Source organism: Halichoerus grypus, chromosome 13 (genome assembly GCF_964656455.1).
Source record: "Halichoerus grypus chromosome 13, mHalGry1.hap1.1, whole genome shotgun sequence".
In the NCBI taxonomy this organism is placed as follows: Eukaryota; Metazoa; Chordata; class Mammalia; order Carnivora; family Phocidae; genus Halichoerus; species Halichoerus grypus.
This window is the reverse complement of record NC_135724.1, coordinates 78,950,863-78,969,577: the sequence shown is the minus strand read 5'-3', so window position 1 is coordinate 78,969,577 and position 18,715 is coordinate 78,950,863. Positions and strand designations below refer to the sequence as shown.

The window sequence follows — 18,715 nt, the reverse complement described above, 5'->3', positions numbered from 1 at the left end:
AAAATCAGGGAATATACAAAGAACACATATAAAGGGCCCCCTCCATACCCACACCCTGGAGAAGCTCCCCCTGTCATGACTCTCCCTAAGGATCACCCAGACCTGCTTTTGCATTTATCTCTCATCTGCTGGATACTATTTTGCATATGATAATAAGCAACCTTTTATTGTGAGACTAGATTCAAATCTAGGTACAACATTCTGTTGCGTTTAATCACACATCCTTGGGGCACCTGGGTGGCTCAGTCGTTAAGTGTCTGCCTTCGGCTAGGGCATGATCCCAGGGTCCTGGGATCGAGCCCCGCATCGGGCTCCCTGCTCCGCGGGAAGCCTGCTTCTCCCTTACCCACTCCCCCTGCTTGTGTTCCCTCTCTCGCTCTGTCAAATAAATAAATAAAATCTTTAAAAAAAATAATAATCACACATCCTTTGTTAGGAAGCTCATCAATTGTTGACAATTTGTAAATAATGAAATCCTATCATTGAACACCAAACACCATGATTAATTATATGCTGTGTTTCTTCTAGTCTTGCTTTGCGATGTTATGTGTATATATTCATTAAGCATGGCAGCTCTCCACGCTTGCACTTACTAGCCAACAATGGGAGAGCTCTTTAAGGAGCAAAGGCCCCCACTGGAGCATGGACATTCCCTGACCCAGCTGGACAAGTGTGTCAAAACAAGGATGATGGACACCAGGCTGTCACGAGTGTTTGAGTTCTTATTGGTCTCTGTCCCTAAAGTGTGTAGTTCATGGCATTCAAGCATTTTTTAGGGCTCATGGGGAGAATGTTATCAAATATCCTACACTATGTCACCGATTCTTTTTTTTAAGGAGGCACCATGCCCAACATGACCCTGAGATCAAGAGTCAAATGCTGCCCTGACTGAGCCAGCCAGGCACTGCCCATCATGCTCCTGATTCTTACTGTATTTGTGCCATGCCCTGACACTGATTGGCCAGGCACTGACCAGCTCTCTAACTCAGCTCTACAAGAGAATGGCAATGAGGGCAGTGGACGGAAGGCTAATCATGAACTGGTTCTTTAAGTCTTACTTTTCATTGTCCCAGGAGTGTCCCTAGGCTCACAGGATTTCTGCATTACTAGGGCTTACTCATACTGACAATGCCATCAAATACCATTAAAGGGTCTCCTCAATTCTGACCAGAATGAGGCCAGGGGCCCAGGAGTAGGCCAGCATTAAAGCAGAGTTTGACTGGGTTGCCCTAGATGGTGCCTCCAAAGCCTCAGAATCTTTGAACTGACCATAATCACGGCTCTGAACTGACCACAACCGTGGCTTTGAACTGACCAGGCTTTCTATGTCCTTTTCATATTAATGACTCTGGCAAGATCTGTACTTCTATGGCTCAAGAGCTTCCCTGGGCTATGTGACCGCTGAGATTACCTCATAATGATAAACAGTGTTTGGGATTTCGCTTAGCTCAGGGAATTCCTGACACACACACAGATGCTAAAGCTCCTTTGCACAGTAACTAACGATCCTACGACTGAGTAATAATTGCAGTTCAGATCAGTAGTTAGAGCATGAGCACTGGGAGGACAGGCCTGGGTTCATATCCTGGCTCCTTTACATAGGAGTTCATGAACCTGGCCACATTCATCTCTGTGCCTCCATTCCTCCACCTGGGGAATAGGGAGAGTAAACAAAACATTGAATATGTGTGTGATGAGCACTGAATGAATTAACGCATGTCACGTGGTCAGGAAGGTTAATTAGAGGGTATAGATCTTGTCTGAGATCTCACACTTTCACAAGTTCCAGAGCAGAATTCAAATATTGGAGACCATGGCCCTGTGACACACAGCTGCTTTGCCTAAATACAAGCATTTTACCCTAACAATTTAGTTTGGGCAGAATCAGAGACATTAAAAAAAAAAAAAGAAAAAGCTATTGCTGACTCCCTGAATCCACTCTCTGGGGCTCTTGATCAAAAATATCCATGACTGTTCTCTAGAATGTTCCAGTTGCCTGACTCATGGTCAGCAGATCAAATGAGATGAATCGCAGTGTACAGTAAGGGAGGGTCACTATTACAAAGTCTTGTGTTTTAAAACATGTGAAACAATGCCATCTTGCATTATTTATTCCTCACACAAATAGAAGTGCCTCCAAACAAAATATGAGTCCCTGAGATCCTTGTCAACTCATCGAAAAAAACTATAGCTGAGCTTTTGGAAAGAGATCTAGAGGAAAGCTCAGGAGAACTAAGAAACACATTACATCCAAACCACTTTAATGAAGACTCGTTCTGTTTTCAAGCTACAATCCTATGTGCAAATGTGTGCAATTATCCATATATATACAAAGTTTGTGTCTCTACTCATGTGTCTACACCACCTATTTTTCTTTGTGCCTTACTAACAATCTATGTGCTTGGATATCGATCACTCATTAACTCGATTCATTAACCATTTACCCATCTTTCAGCATTGTTGAAAGACTGGCTATTCATTGGGTAACTGAGAAAAAAAGTCATTCTATTTTCACCACTCTTACCTCTGGGGAGCTGAATGGGATGGCTGGTAGCACATCACTGATAGCTCTAGAAAATGTAATTTTGGATTACACCCACAGTAGACATGGAAACGTGTATTTAGGGGTCATAAATGGAAACGCAGACTCTCATATTCTTAGGGTCTCTTTCGGGCAACAATTTATATGAATGAACCAACGTGTCCCCAAAATACTGAAATCCATACCCATTTTGGGAGAAACGGTATAGGGAAGACATTGTAAAACATGGAGGAAACAATGATAAATAACCTCCATATCAACCTTTCTGGGTTCACTCTAAATTTCAGAAATAATAATGTGAATCTATAATTTGGGACATTTAAAAAAACTTAAATGAAAACAGACATTGCCATATTTTCCCCCCATGAGACCCGAGTGGTGACAAGTGAGGGGTGCAAGATATACTAGGAAGTAGGACATTTTTCTCAATGGAGGACAAAAACCAAGACAGTTAGCTTGGTAGAATAACCAGAAATAGAAATCAAGGAATAAAGCAAAACTATAAAATATGTGTATAACTCTGGATGACAAGTTGGAGAGAGGAAAGTTTCAATGATGAGAAAAATAGTTTGGAAAGAGTTAACTATCTGATTAGTAGCAAAGAGCATTCAGAAGATCTTTAGAACATACCACAACAGCAGCAGGAATTGAGATTGCCCATCTTCAGAGATGCTCCGTTCGGAGAGAGCAACACACATCAACGGGGTTGAAGTGCTCAGCTCAAAGAGTGACAGTTGGAAAGGACAGCAGAGGTGCATCTCCTGTCATCATGGTGACGGTGTCATCATAGACCTTTCAGAGTCAATGCAGCTGCACGGTGGCCGACTGCTGCTGTCTAGACAGGTGCTTGTCTTCCCAGACGAGGGTGGCACGTGAGAGTAAACACTTGGTTTCAAAAGTTGAATCCCAGTCTCACACATTATCACTCAGTTTTTGAAAATAAATGACACGAGGGGAGATGCCCTGCCACCCAAATAGAGTCACTAGCCAAACTTCAGGTGAAGAGGGTAAAAGAAAAACATATTGAGAATAAACAGAGGTCCCATTCTTGATTTCAAACACCATCCCTACCGATTTCTACCATCCTGAGTCACCAGACACTTCTAGAACAAAGTTTAAAATGGGTCCCAGAGGAAATAAAAACCAGTGTTAACAGAAATTTCATTTTTCAAAGTTGTATTTCTCTAAGCATATACTAATGAAATTATGTCATTCGCTCACCGGCTATATATACTACATGATTTTTCTCGGTGTGTAGCTAAGACTAGGTACTTAGCGTCTGCATTCGGCTCAGGTCACGATCCCAGCGTCCTAGGATCAAGTCCCGTGTCCGGCTCCTTGCTCAACGGGGAGCCTGCTTCTCCCTCTGCCTGCCGCTCCCCCTGCTTGTGCTCTCTCTCTCTTCAACAAATAAATAAAATCTTCAAATAATAATAATATTTTAGTAACATTGTATGGTGACAGATGGTGACTACATTCATCATGGTGAACACAGTAATGTATAGAATTATCGAATCAATATGTTGTGCACCTAAAACTAATAACATTACATGTATATCAATTATACTGGATATATCTCAATTATACTTCATAATAAAAAAAGAAAAAATATAAGATGATGAATTGGCAGCCTAGTTCCCAATTTACACTAGTGCTCAGAAACATTTGCTAAAAGCAAGATTTCAAATTAACCATTGTCTTGATACTGGAGTAGAAAGAATAAAAACTGGAAAAGACCGTGAGCTGGCGATCTCTCTTGCTCCTAAATTCCATCAGCTGCTCACTAACCCTAGCATCTTGATGTGCTTCTGAGATCAGAGAAGCCAAACCAGGGCTCAAAGCTTGAGTCAGTCTGCCGAATTCCTGTCCCCTGGTGGAGTAAGATATGCTCTGGGGCCTGAGTAAGGCAGAGAGAACAGGCAGGTCTCCATTACCGCACTTCTAATCCTGACCCGCCCTCCCGGTATATGTCCAGGCCATTCAAACAGGCAGCGCCTCTTTCTCTTTGGACTGACTGTACCGAATTACTGGACTCCTGGAGGACTTGCATCAAGCCTAGCTCTGCAGACATGAGACACATGGCGTTTTTAGTCTTTTTGTCGTCATAAACAAACTGGCACACATAAATACAAATTCACATCCTTATTATAATGAACCTGACAGTCTGGATGGAGGCTAAGCATACAGCTGACCCAGCATTGAGTTCTAGGTCTGGGAAATACTCGCCATGCATGAGCATCATCTCATTTAGCCTTTGCAACAACCCTACAAGGCAGAATATCTGTTATCACATCCATTTTACAGAATAGGGACCCGAAGCCCATGGAGGTTAAGTCACACTGCTAGAAAGAAGTGAAGTGACAACTTGACCCCAAGAGTATTGGCTCAAGAATCTATGCTTGGATGTCCACAAGAGCCAAACTATGGAAAGAGCCAAGATGTCCATCCACAGATGAATGGATAAAGAAGATGTGGTATAGATATACACAATGGAATATTATGCAGCCATCAAAAAACCCCCAAACTCTTGCCATTTGCAATGACGTGGATGGAACTAGAGGGTATTGTGCTAAGCAAAATAAGTCAATCAGAGAAAGACATGTATCATATGATCTCACTGATATGAGGAATTCTTAATCTCAGGAAACAAACTGAGGGTTGCTGGAGTGGTGGGGGGTGAGAGGGATGGGGTGGCTGGGTGATGGACATTGGGGAGGGTATGCGCTATGGTGAGTGCTGTGAATTATGTAAGACTGATGAATCTCAGACCTGTAGCTCTGAAACAAATAATACATTATATGTTTAAAAAAAAATAAAGGAGATAGTAGGAAGGGAAAAATGAAGGGGGAGAATTGGAGGGGAGGATGAACCATGAGAGACTATGGACTCTGAGAAACAAACTGAGGGTTTTAGAGGGGAGGGGGGTGGGGGGATGGGTTAGCCCAGTGATGGGTATTAAGGAGGGCACCTATTGCATGGAGCACTGGGTGTTATATGCAAACAATGAATCATGGACCACTACATCAAAAACTAATGATGGAATGTATGGTGACTAGCATAATAAAATAAAATTTAAAAAAAAAAGGAATCTATGCTTGGAACCACCTCATTCTACTTTTGCCTGGAGTAGTTCAGGGTACAGAGAGAGGAAAATAAACAGACTTTCCAAAAGGAAAGTTAGAAGCATGTGGTAAGGAAAATGATGGGGTCGTGGCAGCTTTCCAGACCCTAGAAATGTACAGAGAGAAAACTGTGGCTTCAAGTCACATAATCCAAGAGTGATGCAATCACTTGTCAATTCTGTTGTTTTGCAAATGTCTCATTTAACTCCTTCAAATCTAGAGTTAGGTGTGTCCTTCAATCCCCAGGTCAGTGGAAGTGTGGATACTTAGGGTCTTGAGGCAAAGACAAGTACCTGTCACAGCCCCCCAAGGAAATACTGAGAATCCAGCAAATCTAAGTATCAGGGTAATTTCTTCAAGGATCCTTTATCCCACCCTGCCCTCTCCCTGGGCAGGAGCCTTTCCACACAAATTGCAGAACATAGAGATCATTCTTTTTTTTTTTTTTTTTTTTTTTTTTAAGATTTTATTTATTTATTTGACAGAGAAAGAGAAAGCACAAGTAGGCAGAGTGGCAGGCAGAGGGAGAGGGAGAGGCAGGCTCTCTGCTGAGCAGGGAGCCAGACATGGGGCTCGATCCCAGGACCCCAGGATCATGACCTGAGCCGAAGGCAGCTGCTTAACCAACTGAGCCACCCAGGCGCCCCGAGATCATTCTTTATCATCAAATGAACTCATGTTTGTTTCCTGTTGATTGGAAGAAAAAGTGTTTGGTGACAGATTCCAAATGGTTTACTTGTTGGAGTTAGTTCCTGAGTCTTAAAACAAACTTTGAAAGGGCATTATAGCAAAAAAAAAAAAAAGAAGAAGAAGAAGGTTCATTTGCACAGAAAACTCCCTGGCGAGGGACACAAGTCTCTGGAATACAGTGGTGACTTGGTGTCCTCAAACAAACAAAATATGTAACTTTAGAAGTGCTCAAAGTAGGTGTACTCGGATTGGCAGAAGGCAAAAGCTGCCAGAGTTGATGGTTTTAAAATATTAACAGAGCTAAATTTCACCCTGTCTCAGGACATAAGAGCATAAACATGATTCTGTTTGAGGAAAATAAAAAAGGCAACCTTAATCAACAACAGAAGGGACAAATGGTACAGGAGACCCTTGCTTCTCTGCTCTAAATGTAGCTGAAAAATATACAGTTTGCAGCTGTATTTTAAATATATAACTTTTTTGGAAGCCAGTCCCCGTCATCATCTGACACTCCACTTCTGCCGGAGTTTTAACATTTTCAAAACCTACTCTTCAATGCCCACGTAAGAAAAATAGTCTAAAGGACATGAAGGCCATACGGGGATTCCTGTTGGACGACCACGCGCACTGAGATGAACTGCCCCAGTCGGAGGGAGGAGGCGAGAGTGCAGATGGTTGGGTTAGCTGACCCGACAGGTCAGCCACTGAGACAGCCATTCCGTTTGCTAAGATAACTGGAGTACTTCTTCTTCCCCTCAGGCTTCTCTGCATCCACCACGTGTCAGGACCCCTTTGGGTGAAAATCACAGCCACCCAACTCAACAAACAAGCTGAAGCAAAAAATGAAATCGATTGGCTTACGTGACTGCATGACTGCACGTGAATTCTGCATGACTGCAAAATCCAGCCCAGGAGTCGCGGCCGGATGCTCAGTGTCATCAGACTTCCACCGTTTCCATCACCGTGGTCCTCTCAGATTTCTTTTCTTCCGGGTTGACTCCATCGTCCCAACAGAGGCCCCAAATGGCCTTTAACAACTCAGGCAAAAAAAACAAAAAACAAAAAACAAAACAAAAACAAACCCAAAAAACCATCCGAGTCGCATGCTCCAGGTTCTGAACCAATCGCTGTAGCCAGAGGGATGGCTGATGCTGATTGGTCACAGCTGGCTCATGTGCTCACTGGTGGCGCTAGGAATGAGGTGTATTACCCTACAAACTTGGAAGGATGGGTGATTCCCCACAGGTCCCCTGCAATAATTGGAAGGTGGGGAATAGAGTCTGGGCAGGCAAAAACAGAATTCATTCTATCTTCACTATGGGATATCCCGAGCCTTCTTGAACATCTCAGTGGAATCACCTCAAACATGACCCCCCCCTTCTTTATTGCCCAAGGTGCCCCTATTTTGCATTACTGTGAATAATCCCTGCCATGGTCTGAATGTTTGTGTCCCCTTAAATCCATATACTGAAATCTTAACCCTCAATGTGATGGCATTAGGGGGTGGGGCCTTGGGAGGTGATTAGGTTATGAAGGTGGAGCCCTCACAAATGGGATTATAAAAGAGATCCCAGGGCGCCTGGGTGGCTCAGTCGGTTAAGCGACTGCCTTCAGCTCAGGTCATGATCCTGGAGTCCCGGGATCGAGTCCCGCATCGGGCTCCCTGCTCAGCCGGGGAGTCTGCTTCTCCCTCTGACCCTCCTCCCTCTCGTGCTCTCTGTCTCTCACTCTCTCTCTCAAATAAATAAATAAAATCTTTAAAAAAAAAAAAAGAGATCCCACAGAGGCGCCTGGGTGGCTCAGTCGGTTGGGCGACTACCTTCAGCTCAGGTCATGATCCCAGAGTCCTGGGATCAAGCCCCACACTGGGCTCTCTGCTTGGCCGGGAGTCTGATTCTCCCTCTCCCTCTGCCCTGCTCGTGCTCTCTCTGTCTCTCAAATAAATAAATAGAACCTTTTAAAAAATTAAATTAAATTTTAAAAAAGAGAGATCCCACAGAGTTCCCTTGTCCCTCCCACCATGACAAAGCAAGAAGGCAGCAGCTATGAACAAGGAACGTGGCTCTCACCAGAAAATGACCATGATGCCCTAACAGCACTCCATCTGGTCTCAGGGGGTAACTTGCCTCAAGTGAACACACTCCTTACTTGCTGACCTAAGGCCCTTGACCTGTAACAGAACTAACTGCCTTGCTTTGAGATTTGCAGGCCGCTCACCTTAAGGAATGAAGAACCACAACTTTCCCAGGCCACAGAGGCCAGCAAGTCTGTTTGAAGCCACCTTGGCTTTCTGATCAGCCTAGCAAGGGTCATGAGTTTGGGCCCTGCATTGGGCTCCACGGTGGGCATGAAGCCTATTAAAAAAAAAAAAGAATTGTTGAATTGTGATATTATGCAATGAAACTAATATAACACTGTAGGTTAATTATATTGGAATTAAAAAATAAATATAAATTTTTAAAAAACTGGTGCCTCCCAGTACAAATCAAAACCACAATGATATACGACTTTAAAACTACTAGGTTGGGGGTGCCTGGGTGACTCTGTCATTTGAGCGTTGGACTCTTGATTTCAGCTCGGGTCGTGATCTCAGGGTTGTGGGATCGAGCTCCATGTTGGGTGTAGAGATTACCTAAATAAATAAAACTTAAAAAAAGAAATATATATAATGGAATATTATCCAGCCACACAAAGGAATGAAACTTTGAAATATGTGATCCTATGAATGGACCTTGAAAACATTATTTGGTGAAATGACCCAGACACAGAAGGACAAATATTAGATGATTCTATTTACATGAGGTACCCAGAAGAGTTAAGTTCATAGGGACAGAAAGTAGAATAGAGTGCCTGGGGGAGGGTAGACCAGAGAGTTATTGTCTAATGGGTAGAACGTTTTAGTGGAAGATGATGAATACGTTTTGGATATAGATAACAGTAATGGTAATTATACAACATTATTAATGTATTTAATGCCACTGAATTGTACATTTATGAATGGTAAAAATGATAAATATTATGTTATGTATATTTAATCACAATATTAATTAGTTGATCGATTGGTTAATTGGCAACTCCCAAAATTTTGTCATTTTTTGCTTTTGTTGATGTTTTACAGGAAAAAACTATAACTAGAAATGTACTACCTGAAATGTAGGGACTTGGATATCACAGATAAACACTACAATCTGTGATCGTGCAAGTATTCATTACACAAGCATTACTGAGCACCTACTGTGTGCAAAGCACACACCACGTTAGGAACTTGGGGAAGAAGCGTACAAAAACAAATGAGTTTCAGATTGTGCTCTGAAGGTAGAATGGTCAGATTTAGCAAATAAAAACACAGGATTGCCCAGTTATGTTTGAATTTCAGGTAAACAACAAATATGATACCCCATGCAATGTTAGGAATGTCCTTTTACTAAATGTTATTCATGGTTTATGTGAAATTAAAATTAAACGAATGTCCTGCACCCTTGATGGAAGAAATTTATAGTCCAGTTAGAGAAATAAGACATTCACAAGTCACCAGAAAACAAAGTACAATAAGCTGAGCATCCGTAGGTCAAGGGTGGGCCCCCTGGGTGGCTCAGTTGGTTAAGCGTCTACCTTCAGCTCAGGTCATGATCCCAGGGTCCTGGGGTCAAGTCCTGTGTCTGGCTCTTTGCTCAGTGGGGAGTCTTCTTCTTCCTCTCCCTCTGCCTGCCACTCTCCCTGCTTGTGTTCTCTCTCTCTCTGTCAAATAGATAAATAAAGTCTTTTTTTAAAAAGTCAAGGGCTGTGAGAATTTGGAGGTAGAAATTATTATATTAATTGTAAATGGTCTGCTATTTTAGTAATATACAAATATATGGGAAGTTACTAAGTGGAGAAAACAGGCTATTTTCAATACTTTTATCGTTTTTCTTCCTCCCCTCACCTTTTTGCTTACTCTACATTGTTGCTCCACATCCACCCGGCAGACATTTGAGAAAACGTTCCTGTTTCCAGGACTGTTCCAGGCACCAGGGGCAGATTGGTGATTGTCCTGCCTTCATGGGGTTCACAGTTTGGTAGGGAAGACAGGCAACAACGGGGAAAGGTCAGAGAACAGAATCACTTGCGATAGCAATGACAACGATAGGAGAAGGTGGGCTGAGTGTGGAGGCTGTGTCGGGGGCTCCGGAAAGGGCATTCTGAGAATGGACACTTGGGCGGAGGCCTCAGTGGTGTACAGCTGCCTGCCAGGCACATGTCCCAGGGAAAAGCATTGCAGGCAAAGGGAACAGTAAAAATCCTGAAGCAGAAACAAAAACGAGGCCAAAGAGCCTGGGGTGTAATTACACACGGTACATTCTCATTAAACAATTGTTTATTCTCTTTTTTTCCCCCTAATCCTTTTATTGAAGGGTGTGTATGTTTAAACCGAAATGGTTAAATGATAGGCAGCCAAAGAAAGAAAATAAAGCTAGGCATTGCAATAATCCACAAACTATTAGATAGACTACAATGATTTTTAGGGTCCATTTTAAGCCCACTTTTCTAAGACATATTTTCCAGACTAATAACAGATTAATCCAAAATAACAGAATACTTCCAGAATAATCTCAATCACTTATAATGTATCGTGTCATTTACATGCATTATCTCATTCAATTGTCTACCAATGCAGAAGCAAATGCTCTTATTATCATCCCCATTTTATAGATGCAGACACTGAGACCCAGAGAGGTGATCTAGTGGTCAGCAAGACTGAGATTGGAGGCCTTGTCACTATGCTGTACTACTTCCTTCTTTTTTTTAAGATTTTATTTATTTATTTGAGAGAGAGAGAGCACAAGCTGGGAAGAGGGAGAAGCAGGCTCCTCGCCAAGCAGAGAGCCCAACACGGGGCTCGATCCCAGAACCCTGGGATCATGACCTGAGCTGAAGGCTGATGCTTAACCAAATGAGCCATCCAGACGCCCCGGCTTCTTTCTACTTTTGAAGACAGCAGGAACCCACGGATATTAGGATGCGCTGATTGACCCACCATGAAAAATGAGTCAGGTCCCTGATCTTGGCTAAAGAGAAGTTTTCTCCTTCCTTCTTTGTTGCATGCCCTCCATTCCAGCAGTTCCCAGACAGATCTCCACAAAAGAACTCTGCCAGCCTAATGGCAATATTCCTTTCAGATGCCTAAACTCAGTATTACTATTGTTGATTATTATTGTATTGTATTACTATCGTATTGTATTACTATTGTTGATTATTATTATTGTTATTTCTTCTTATGTCATCTATCACAATTTTGAATTAAGTAATTCTGTGTGATTGTTGAATATCTGTCTTTCTAACTAGCATGAAAGTTATATGAGATCAGGGGAGTGAGAGGCATCTATTATATATTTTTTTAAATAAATTAAGACAGTCCCCTTTGGGACCTCCTGTTAAAGTTTAAAAAAACAATCAGATATTTGACCAGCAAAATTGCATTTACTTGGGATTAATAGAGATTGCAATTCAAAACCATAGACAAGTTCAACAAACAAAGGAGAGGGACTTATTTTATGGCAAAGAAGGAGGAAGTTCGGAGAGGTTGTTTTGAAGGAAAGTCCATTGGAGAAAAGCAAGAATTAAGGGGTTGTCTGGGTTGCAGGGGTCGTCAATTTCTTGTAGGAGATGGAATGTGCATCTTTTCCTGCTGGGCCCTGTAATTGATGATTCTTTCCTGTTGAGGATTCTTGGGTTGGATCTGTAATTGACAATCCTTCCTATAGCTGACATTGAGTGCTGTGACTGTCCCTTCCAGCCTCCCCTTCTAGCATGCGAAGTCCACATTGACAAGGCTTCTCTTTATTTTCACAAGCTAGGACCATATCGAGAGTTGAGAGAATGTTTCTCCATCTCTTTGCATCACACATACATTGTGAGGGAAACAGTGTTAACCCCACTATAAATTAAGCCTTAAAAATGAGGTGTGGCCTTAAGCCAAACACTTAACTAAGCTCTGTTTGCTCATTTATTCAGCAACCCTTTACTGCACCTATTATGTTATCATTCTAGGCTCTGGGACAGAGCAGTGAGCAAGAACGAAAACACTGCCTTGGGGGACCTTACATTTTAGGGAGGATAGCAGGTACTCCGAAAATAACCAAGTGTACATTAATTGTATAAGGTAAATGGGGATGAGTTAAGAGGGATGGGGGATGAAAGAGGGAACAAGGGTAGGGAGAGTGTATGTATTTTGAGCGAGTGGGAGGGTTGCAATTTTAGAAAAGGATGTCCAGGTAAGGGCTTTCTGAGAAGGTGGCATTTATCAAATGGCAATACAGTGTCTATTTCTTGGGCCTGTAGCGAAGATCTAATAAGAAAATACAAGGATTCATTAAAAAATCTTCGATAGGCCCAAAAACAGACCCAAAAGCCCTGTATGGAAAGAGGCCCGCCTGGTACTCACAAAAAGGGGAACGTTGGTCACGGCGGAATGGTGATCGAGATGGACGTTTGCCCCAGACGGACCGGTGATCCCGCTAAAAATTGGCCCGGGCGGAAACGCTGGCCAAGGGGAATGTCAATCCCGGAGGAACCTCGCGCGACAGGGCAACACTCTGCCCAGGCGTATGGTTACCCTGGCAACGCCCACGCCGGGTGGGCGGAGGCAGCGGCGGAAGGAGTCACGGGGGCGGGGACGGAGGCGGGGCTTTTGGCGGAAGTGAGCTCTCCGCCGCTGCGGCAGGGAAAGATGTCGCGTCTTGTGTGCTGGTGGCTGTTCTTCGGCCTGGGCAGCCTCCTGGCGCGGCAGGCGGAGGCCCCGAGCCCCGTGGAGCCGCCGGAGCGCAGTCGTCCGTACGCCGTGCTGCGTGGGCAGAACCTGGGTGAGCGGCCGCGGGCCGGCTGGCGGCGGGTGGACGGGACGTGGGGGAGGAGGGGACGTGGGGGGCCGCGGGTGCAGGTGCGGCCGCCCTGAGCCCGTCCCACTCCGCGCCAGGCCTGGTGCAAGATAGGCTCCGCTTGTGTCCTGCTTGCGCGAATGAGCTGGGAGTCGGGCCCCGTCTTTGGCTGCGTGGGCCCGGGCTAGGCAACAAGGGTAGCTTAATGAGAAAGCTGAGAACTGCAGCCCCGTTTTCCGGATGAAAATGAAACTCAGAGAGGTGAAGTTATTTGCCCACGTTCACACAGCTAGGATAGCGGTGGGAGCCAGTACTGGTACCCCCCCACACACTCTGCTTTTCGAAAGTTCTCGTTATGCCCTTTCACTCTTAGGAAAGACCCAAGTTAGTATCTGTTTTCGCTAACCTAAAGAAATCCGAAGAGGATTTTTCCTTTTTACAAAAAATGGCAAAAAGTGAAAAGAGCGCTCAGCAGGTTTTTTTTAGCACTGCACACCCCGAGCAGCGAGAGTGGCACCACCAAACTCCGTGCCCGGAACTACACTCAGCGTCTTAGCATCATGCCCCTATGGCTTTGAAACGTGTCTGTGAGTATCTGTGCGTGTTCTCGATTTATTTTGTGTATCCCTTAGCTAAAATGTGTCTCAAGGTGTCAGAAAAGCCTAAGACAGGTTATTTTTGGGGTCTGGGAAGCTCAGAATTTTTTCCATGTAAATTAATGGTAACTTTTTTCGCTTTATGCCTGTCTGCTTACTAAAGGTTTCATGGGCACAGGACCTTCAGAGAACATAGGAAACCAGCACTGGAACCTAGGTTTTGTGGAGCTTGAAACATACCTTTTGGGAGGAGCTCTCAAAGACATATAAATACACGCCTAGGTACATATGGTGTACGTGGGCCATGGAAGGGGTCCTGGAGCTTAAAGCTTGACAAGATTCGCAATCTTCCTTCTCTTCTGCCAAAGCCCTTTCTTTCCACTACACATCAGTGATGCATCTGTATCTCTGTGCTGTGTAGTATCATTTTTGGATTCTCTTGACACTACATGAATTCCTGTATTGAATTTATGTATTGGCCACTTACTGTGTACCTAGCACCCTGCTGAGTGGTTTCCACGTGTTCTGCTGCTTAGTCCTTTGGAGCAGAGTTTCTCCACCTGGGTACTGTGACATGGTGGACCTGATGGTTCTTTGTGGGGGAGGTGAGGCACACTCCTGAGCACTGTAAGATGTTGGGTGGCATTCCCAGCCTTTACCCACTAGGCGCCAGTAGCACACCTGACTCCCAGTCTAGATAATCAGAATCTCTCCGGAAATTACCAGCTGTCCACTGGGGGCAAAATCCTCCTGGTTGAGAACCACTACTGTACAATAATACTATTCAAAGAGTGGTCTGCAGACCAGTGGGGTCTCCAAACTATCTGCAAAGAGAGGACTACAGAAATATAGTGTTTAGGAATTTAACAATTTGACCCTGTTGAAACATCCAAGCAAGTAGAGACCAGTCCTAGGTGTCGCTGGACTGACATGCTTCGTAGGTAGAGGGAGCTGCTTACTAATCATGAACATAGTAATGGCCTGGGACAGGCTACAAGTTATAAAAACTAGTCCTTTACCACAGGACTAGTTTGGAAAACACTACCCGAAACAATCCTGTGCAGTGGGTATTTTTGTCTCCTTTCAGAGGAGGAAACAGAGAGATTGTGTAACTTATTTGAGAACACATAGCCTGTCAGTGTAGATGGGAGCCCAGACGGTCTGACCCCAAACCCTGGATTCTTGACCATGTGCCATCTGCGTTGCCTATTTTGGTCATAACAGCTTTCATTTATTGTCTGCGTGTTCTATGTCCGCACCCTCTTGAGTGCTTTTCATAGGCTACCACAGTTGGGTTTCAGGAAACCCTCTTGAGGTGGGTTTCACTTGCCACATTTTATAGCTGTAGGAAACGAAGCTCAGCAATGGGAAGTGACCAGTAAGGAAGGGCCTAAATAGTCTTAGGTTCTGCCTGAGCCTACCGTTCAGGCAACTAATAACTATGTGCAAAGTGCAGGAGAGGTAAAAAGATGAAGAATGGGAGAATTCATCAAGCCCCAAATGGTTAGCTATCCAAATGGACATTATGTACCTAAGAACCCATGATTTTAAACCTTTTCAAATGCTTTTGAGATTCCATTCTCCACTTCCAGCCCCCTGCATTCCTGCTTTGGGGCGGGGGGGGGGGGTTGTTTTGTTTTTGAGAGTCCTTTCAGAATGTCAAATTCAAGAAAATGGTTTAAATGGCGTAAGGCTACTTGAGGTCCAATTGCAGTGAGAACCTTAGAAATTTGTGGAATTCAAGACTTTGAAAATAAGAGCAAGTATTTAGGTAACAAGGCCTGTTTTGAGATAGGACATTTAGCTTGTATGGGTAGTAGGTTGTCTTTGTCACCCACGTCTTTTTTCCCCTTCCTCACCGAAAGAAGTGTTTCTATATGGTCATTGTTTAAATAACTGGGTTCCATGTGGGGGCATTTTGTAGGGGTCACAAATACACCCAGATTACGGATTTACATAAAACTGTGGTCAAATCTTGTTTTTTTCAGTAGCCACACTGGAGAACAGCCATGGTTAGGCTCCCACTGGAACCTGGGATGGGCCCACATCCTTACAAACAAATGTACACTTGCTCGGTAAAGGGAACACTTGGAACTCTCGTAAGAGCTCTGAGGTGGTCACACAAATGGGGTTGCCCTTCCCTTCAGTGGGTTGCTGGTTACATGAAAGCCTTAGGTCTAGTCCTATACCGGAGCTCAACCTGAGTGATCAGTTGGGAGGCCCCATTTCTCACCTGAGCACCCTGGAGATTTTAGACGTGAAATTGACTCCAAAATGGAATAGGTTTGTGAAGTTAGTTCATTGCTTCTTGGGTCAGAAGGCCTTTGTCTCTTCTAGAGATTGAAATGCTTTACTCTTTTTTTCATCTCCAGTTTTTATGAATGGCTTTAAAAACATTGGGCTCCCTGCTTCTGTTCTTGTCCCCTACGATCGGATGGTTCTCCGTACAGCCAGAAGGAGCTGTTTTCCCAACTGAATCAGATCATGTCACTCTTTGCCTTCGGCCCTCCCTTTAAACCTGCAGTAAACCCATGCTGCCTTCATGGGCACGAGGCCCTGCGTGAACTAGCTGCAGCCTTGCTCTCTGGCTTCATTTCCTGCCTTGCTTCTTCCCCCTCAGCCATGCTTGCCTCTTTCTGTTCATTGGTTTTCTGGGCTTGTCTGGCTCCGAGGGCTTGCTTTTGCTGACCCTCGGGGCCACAGTGCTCTCCCTGCAGATCTTCATGGGGCTGGCTTCCTCCTTTCATCGCGGTCCCAGCTTGCGTGTCACCTCCTCAGATGCTTTCTCTACTGCCCTACCTACTGTTACCCCCCAGGCCCCTGCCCCCGTCACTGTCACATTTCTTCAGGCCCCGTGAGCTGCTCTTACTTGATTACATTTCCTCCCCCGAAACATCCCAAGAGAGAATCTGTTGGTGGCTGTTTCCCACACACCTGGCACAGTGCCCGGCACTGAGCGGCACTTGACAAATCATCGTCAAAGAATGGATGAATGACAGAACATGGAGCTGCCGTTAGGAGGTAACCTGTTTTCCTTTTGCAGTGTTGATGGGAACCATTTTCAGCATCCTGCTGGTGACCATGATCCTTATGGCACTTTGTGTCTACAAGCCCATTCGGCGTCGGTGACAGCCAAGCGAAGTTCTTCCACGAGTATTGGGGAAAAGAATAAATTGTGTTGCACATGGGTCATTGGAGAAGTTGGAATCAGAGCTTTGCCACTTGGAAATGACCTTCAGTCTGGACAGTTGGTAAATGTGAAATGATTTAGAAAAAACATCTGGCAGTTATTTTTTCCTAATGCTGTAATGTAAATAACAGAGTCTGCTTCTTGGTGTTTCTTTGTATATCTGGCTGCACTTAACACTTGTTACAAGTAAGACCTGAAGCTCCAAGTTTCAGTATAAAGATGGGAAGACAGTTAACTATACAAGTGGTGGGAAAACCACACTGGAAAGGACTAATCCTGAATGTTTGAAAATATTCGTAGGGGGAAGACTTAACATGTAGACATTCCGTCCTTGAGAACCATTTGACCACAGTGGGGTTAAGAATCACGTCTGTGTTTAGTTAGATTGTGTTGGCCTGGACTGCCCTGGTTGCAGAGCAGTGTCGGCTCTAGGGAACTTAGGCCGTCACTCCTCGTGCCACATCGGGCTCTGCACTTGCGTGCCCCCCCCCCCCCGAATTCGGGGTCACATCAGCTAGGCCTGTGACCAGGAGCAGCCTGGGGCTGCAAGGCTCGGAGTTGGGCTGGAAATGTTACTGGTTGGCCCATCTGAAAAAGAGCTCCATCCTGCTGAAGCACATGGATTTCCCTGGGGCTGCACGCAAGCCTTTCCAGCCCCTGGCCTCAAACTTGTGGCAGCTTTTCAGATTTGGAATCGAAAAGAAACTCAGCAGGAGCTCTTTTTAGCCCTGGGTGGGCAGGTCCTCAACCCACAGAAGTGTGTGTTCATGGTAGGAGGCCGAGTGGCGGGTGGATGTGTGTTAACACAGATTTCATCTCAACCTTGAAAATGCTGCTATTTTGCATTGTTGAACTGGATTTTTTTTTTCCTATTGAAAAGATACTTTTGTACTTACAAAGTGGTTATCAGTATTTATTTTAAAGGTGCTAGGCTTAATTTTCTTTGTTATTAAACTGAAATGCTTGTCTTGTATTCCAGTCACTGCACTGATGTGTTTTGTTTTGTTTTGTTTAACAACCCACACTGAATGTGAAATAACTTATGTGGGATACTGTAACTGTTGGACTTAAGGATTTTGTGTGTAACCCTAACATTGAGCCATTGAAACGTTCACCGTTCTGTGCTTTTGAGCAAAGTGTCGATTAAAATTAAAGTAAAATCTTACATGCTGTTTGACTCCTAGTGATTATTTTCTAAGCCTCTAAAGTACAGGTGTGTGTTCGCATCTGATCTACTCAGGGAAGCGCCGTGAAGTTGCATTTTAAAATTTATATGTGAAGTAAGACAGTTGCCCCAAGACAAGGTATTATTTCGGGAGACTGAGCCACAAGTCATCTCTCAGGCCGGGCCAGGGGTCTGAAGACCTGGATTTGTGTCCCTGCTTCTGCAGAGCCTCGGTTTTTTTCATCTGCGAAGTGGTGCTGTACACACCTTATCTTTCTTAATTATGATGAAGATCAAACACCGTGAAACCAGTACCAACAAGGGTGGGGTCACCACCTTTGGCCTGTCCCATAAAAAAACAGGGTTATTGATGGACTGCAGAGAGAAGCAGGTAGGATTCTGAGAGGCTGGCACTGACAGCTAAGTCCCAGGAGGGTGCATCCCCACCTCATCTGGAACGCCATATTTTGATACACTGCCTAAAAAATTGGCATTTTTAGGATTTTAGAGGGAAACAGTAAAAACTTGGTAGGCCCATTAACCAACCTTGTAAACT

At 44.3% G+C, this 18,715-nt stretch overlaps 2 protein-coding genes across 7 annotated transcripts in view; one reads left to right on the top strand and one right to left on the bottom strand.

The window, feature by feature from the left end:
- The window catches only part of LOC118522701 (uncharacterized), a 41,808-nt gene extending 28,834 nt beyond the window's left edge, over positions 1-12,974 (bottom strand). For 4 of the 6 annotated variants that reach the window (XM_078060889.1, XM_078060885.1, XM_078060890.1 and 1 more), the window contains exon 1: positions 7,216-7,936. In XM_078060889.1, coding sequence (XP_077917015.1) covers positions 7,216-7,246 — 31 coding nt within the window. In that variant the 5' untranslated portion in view covers positions 7,247-7,936. Of the gene's footprint in view, positions 1-7,215; positions 7,937-12,775 lie in introns of those variants that run through there. The other 2 variants (XM_078060887.1, XM_078060886.1) reach the window with 2 other exon arrangements.
- Positions 12,975-13,004: 30 nt separating this feature from the next.
- Positions 13,005-18,164, top strand: LOC118528560 (uncharacterized). The gene is made up of 2 exons (XM_078060891.1): positions 13,005-13,193; positions 16,848-18,164. Exons 1-2 carry the CDS (start codon positions 13,061-13,063, stop codon positions 16,931-16,933), a joined length of 219 nt encoding a protein of 72 aa, XP_077917017.1. The 5' UTR covers positions 13,005-13,060; the 3' UTR covers positions 16,934-18,164.
- The last annotated feature ends 551 nt before the right edge of the window (positions 18,165-18,715 follow it).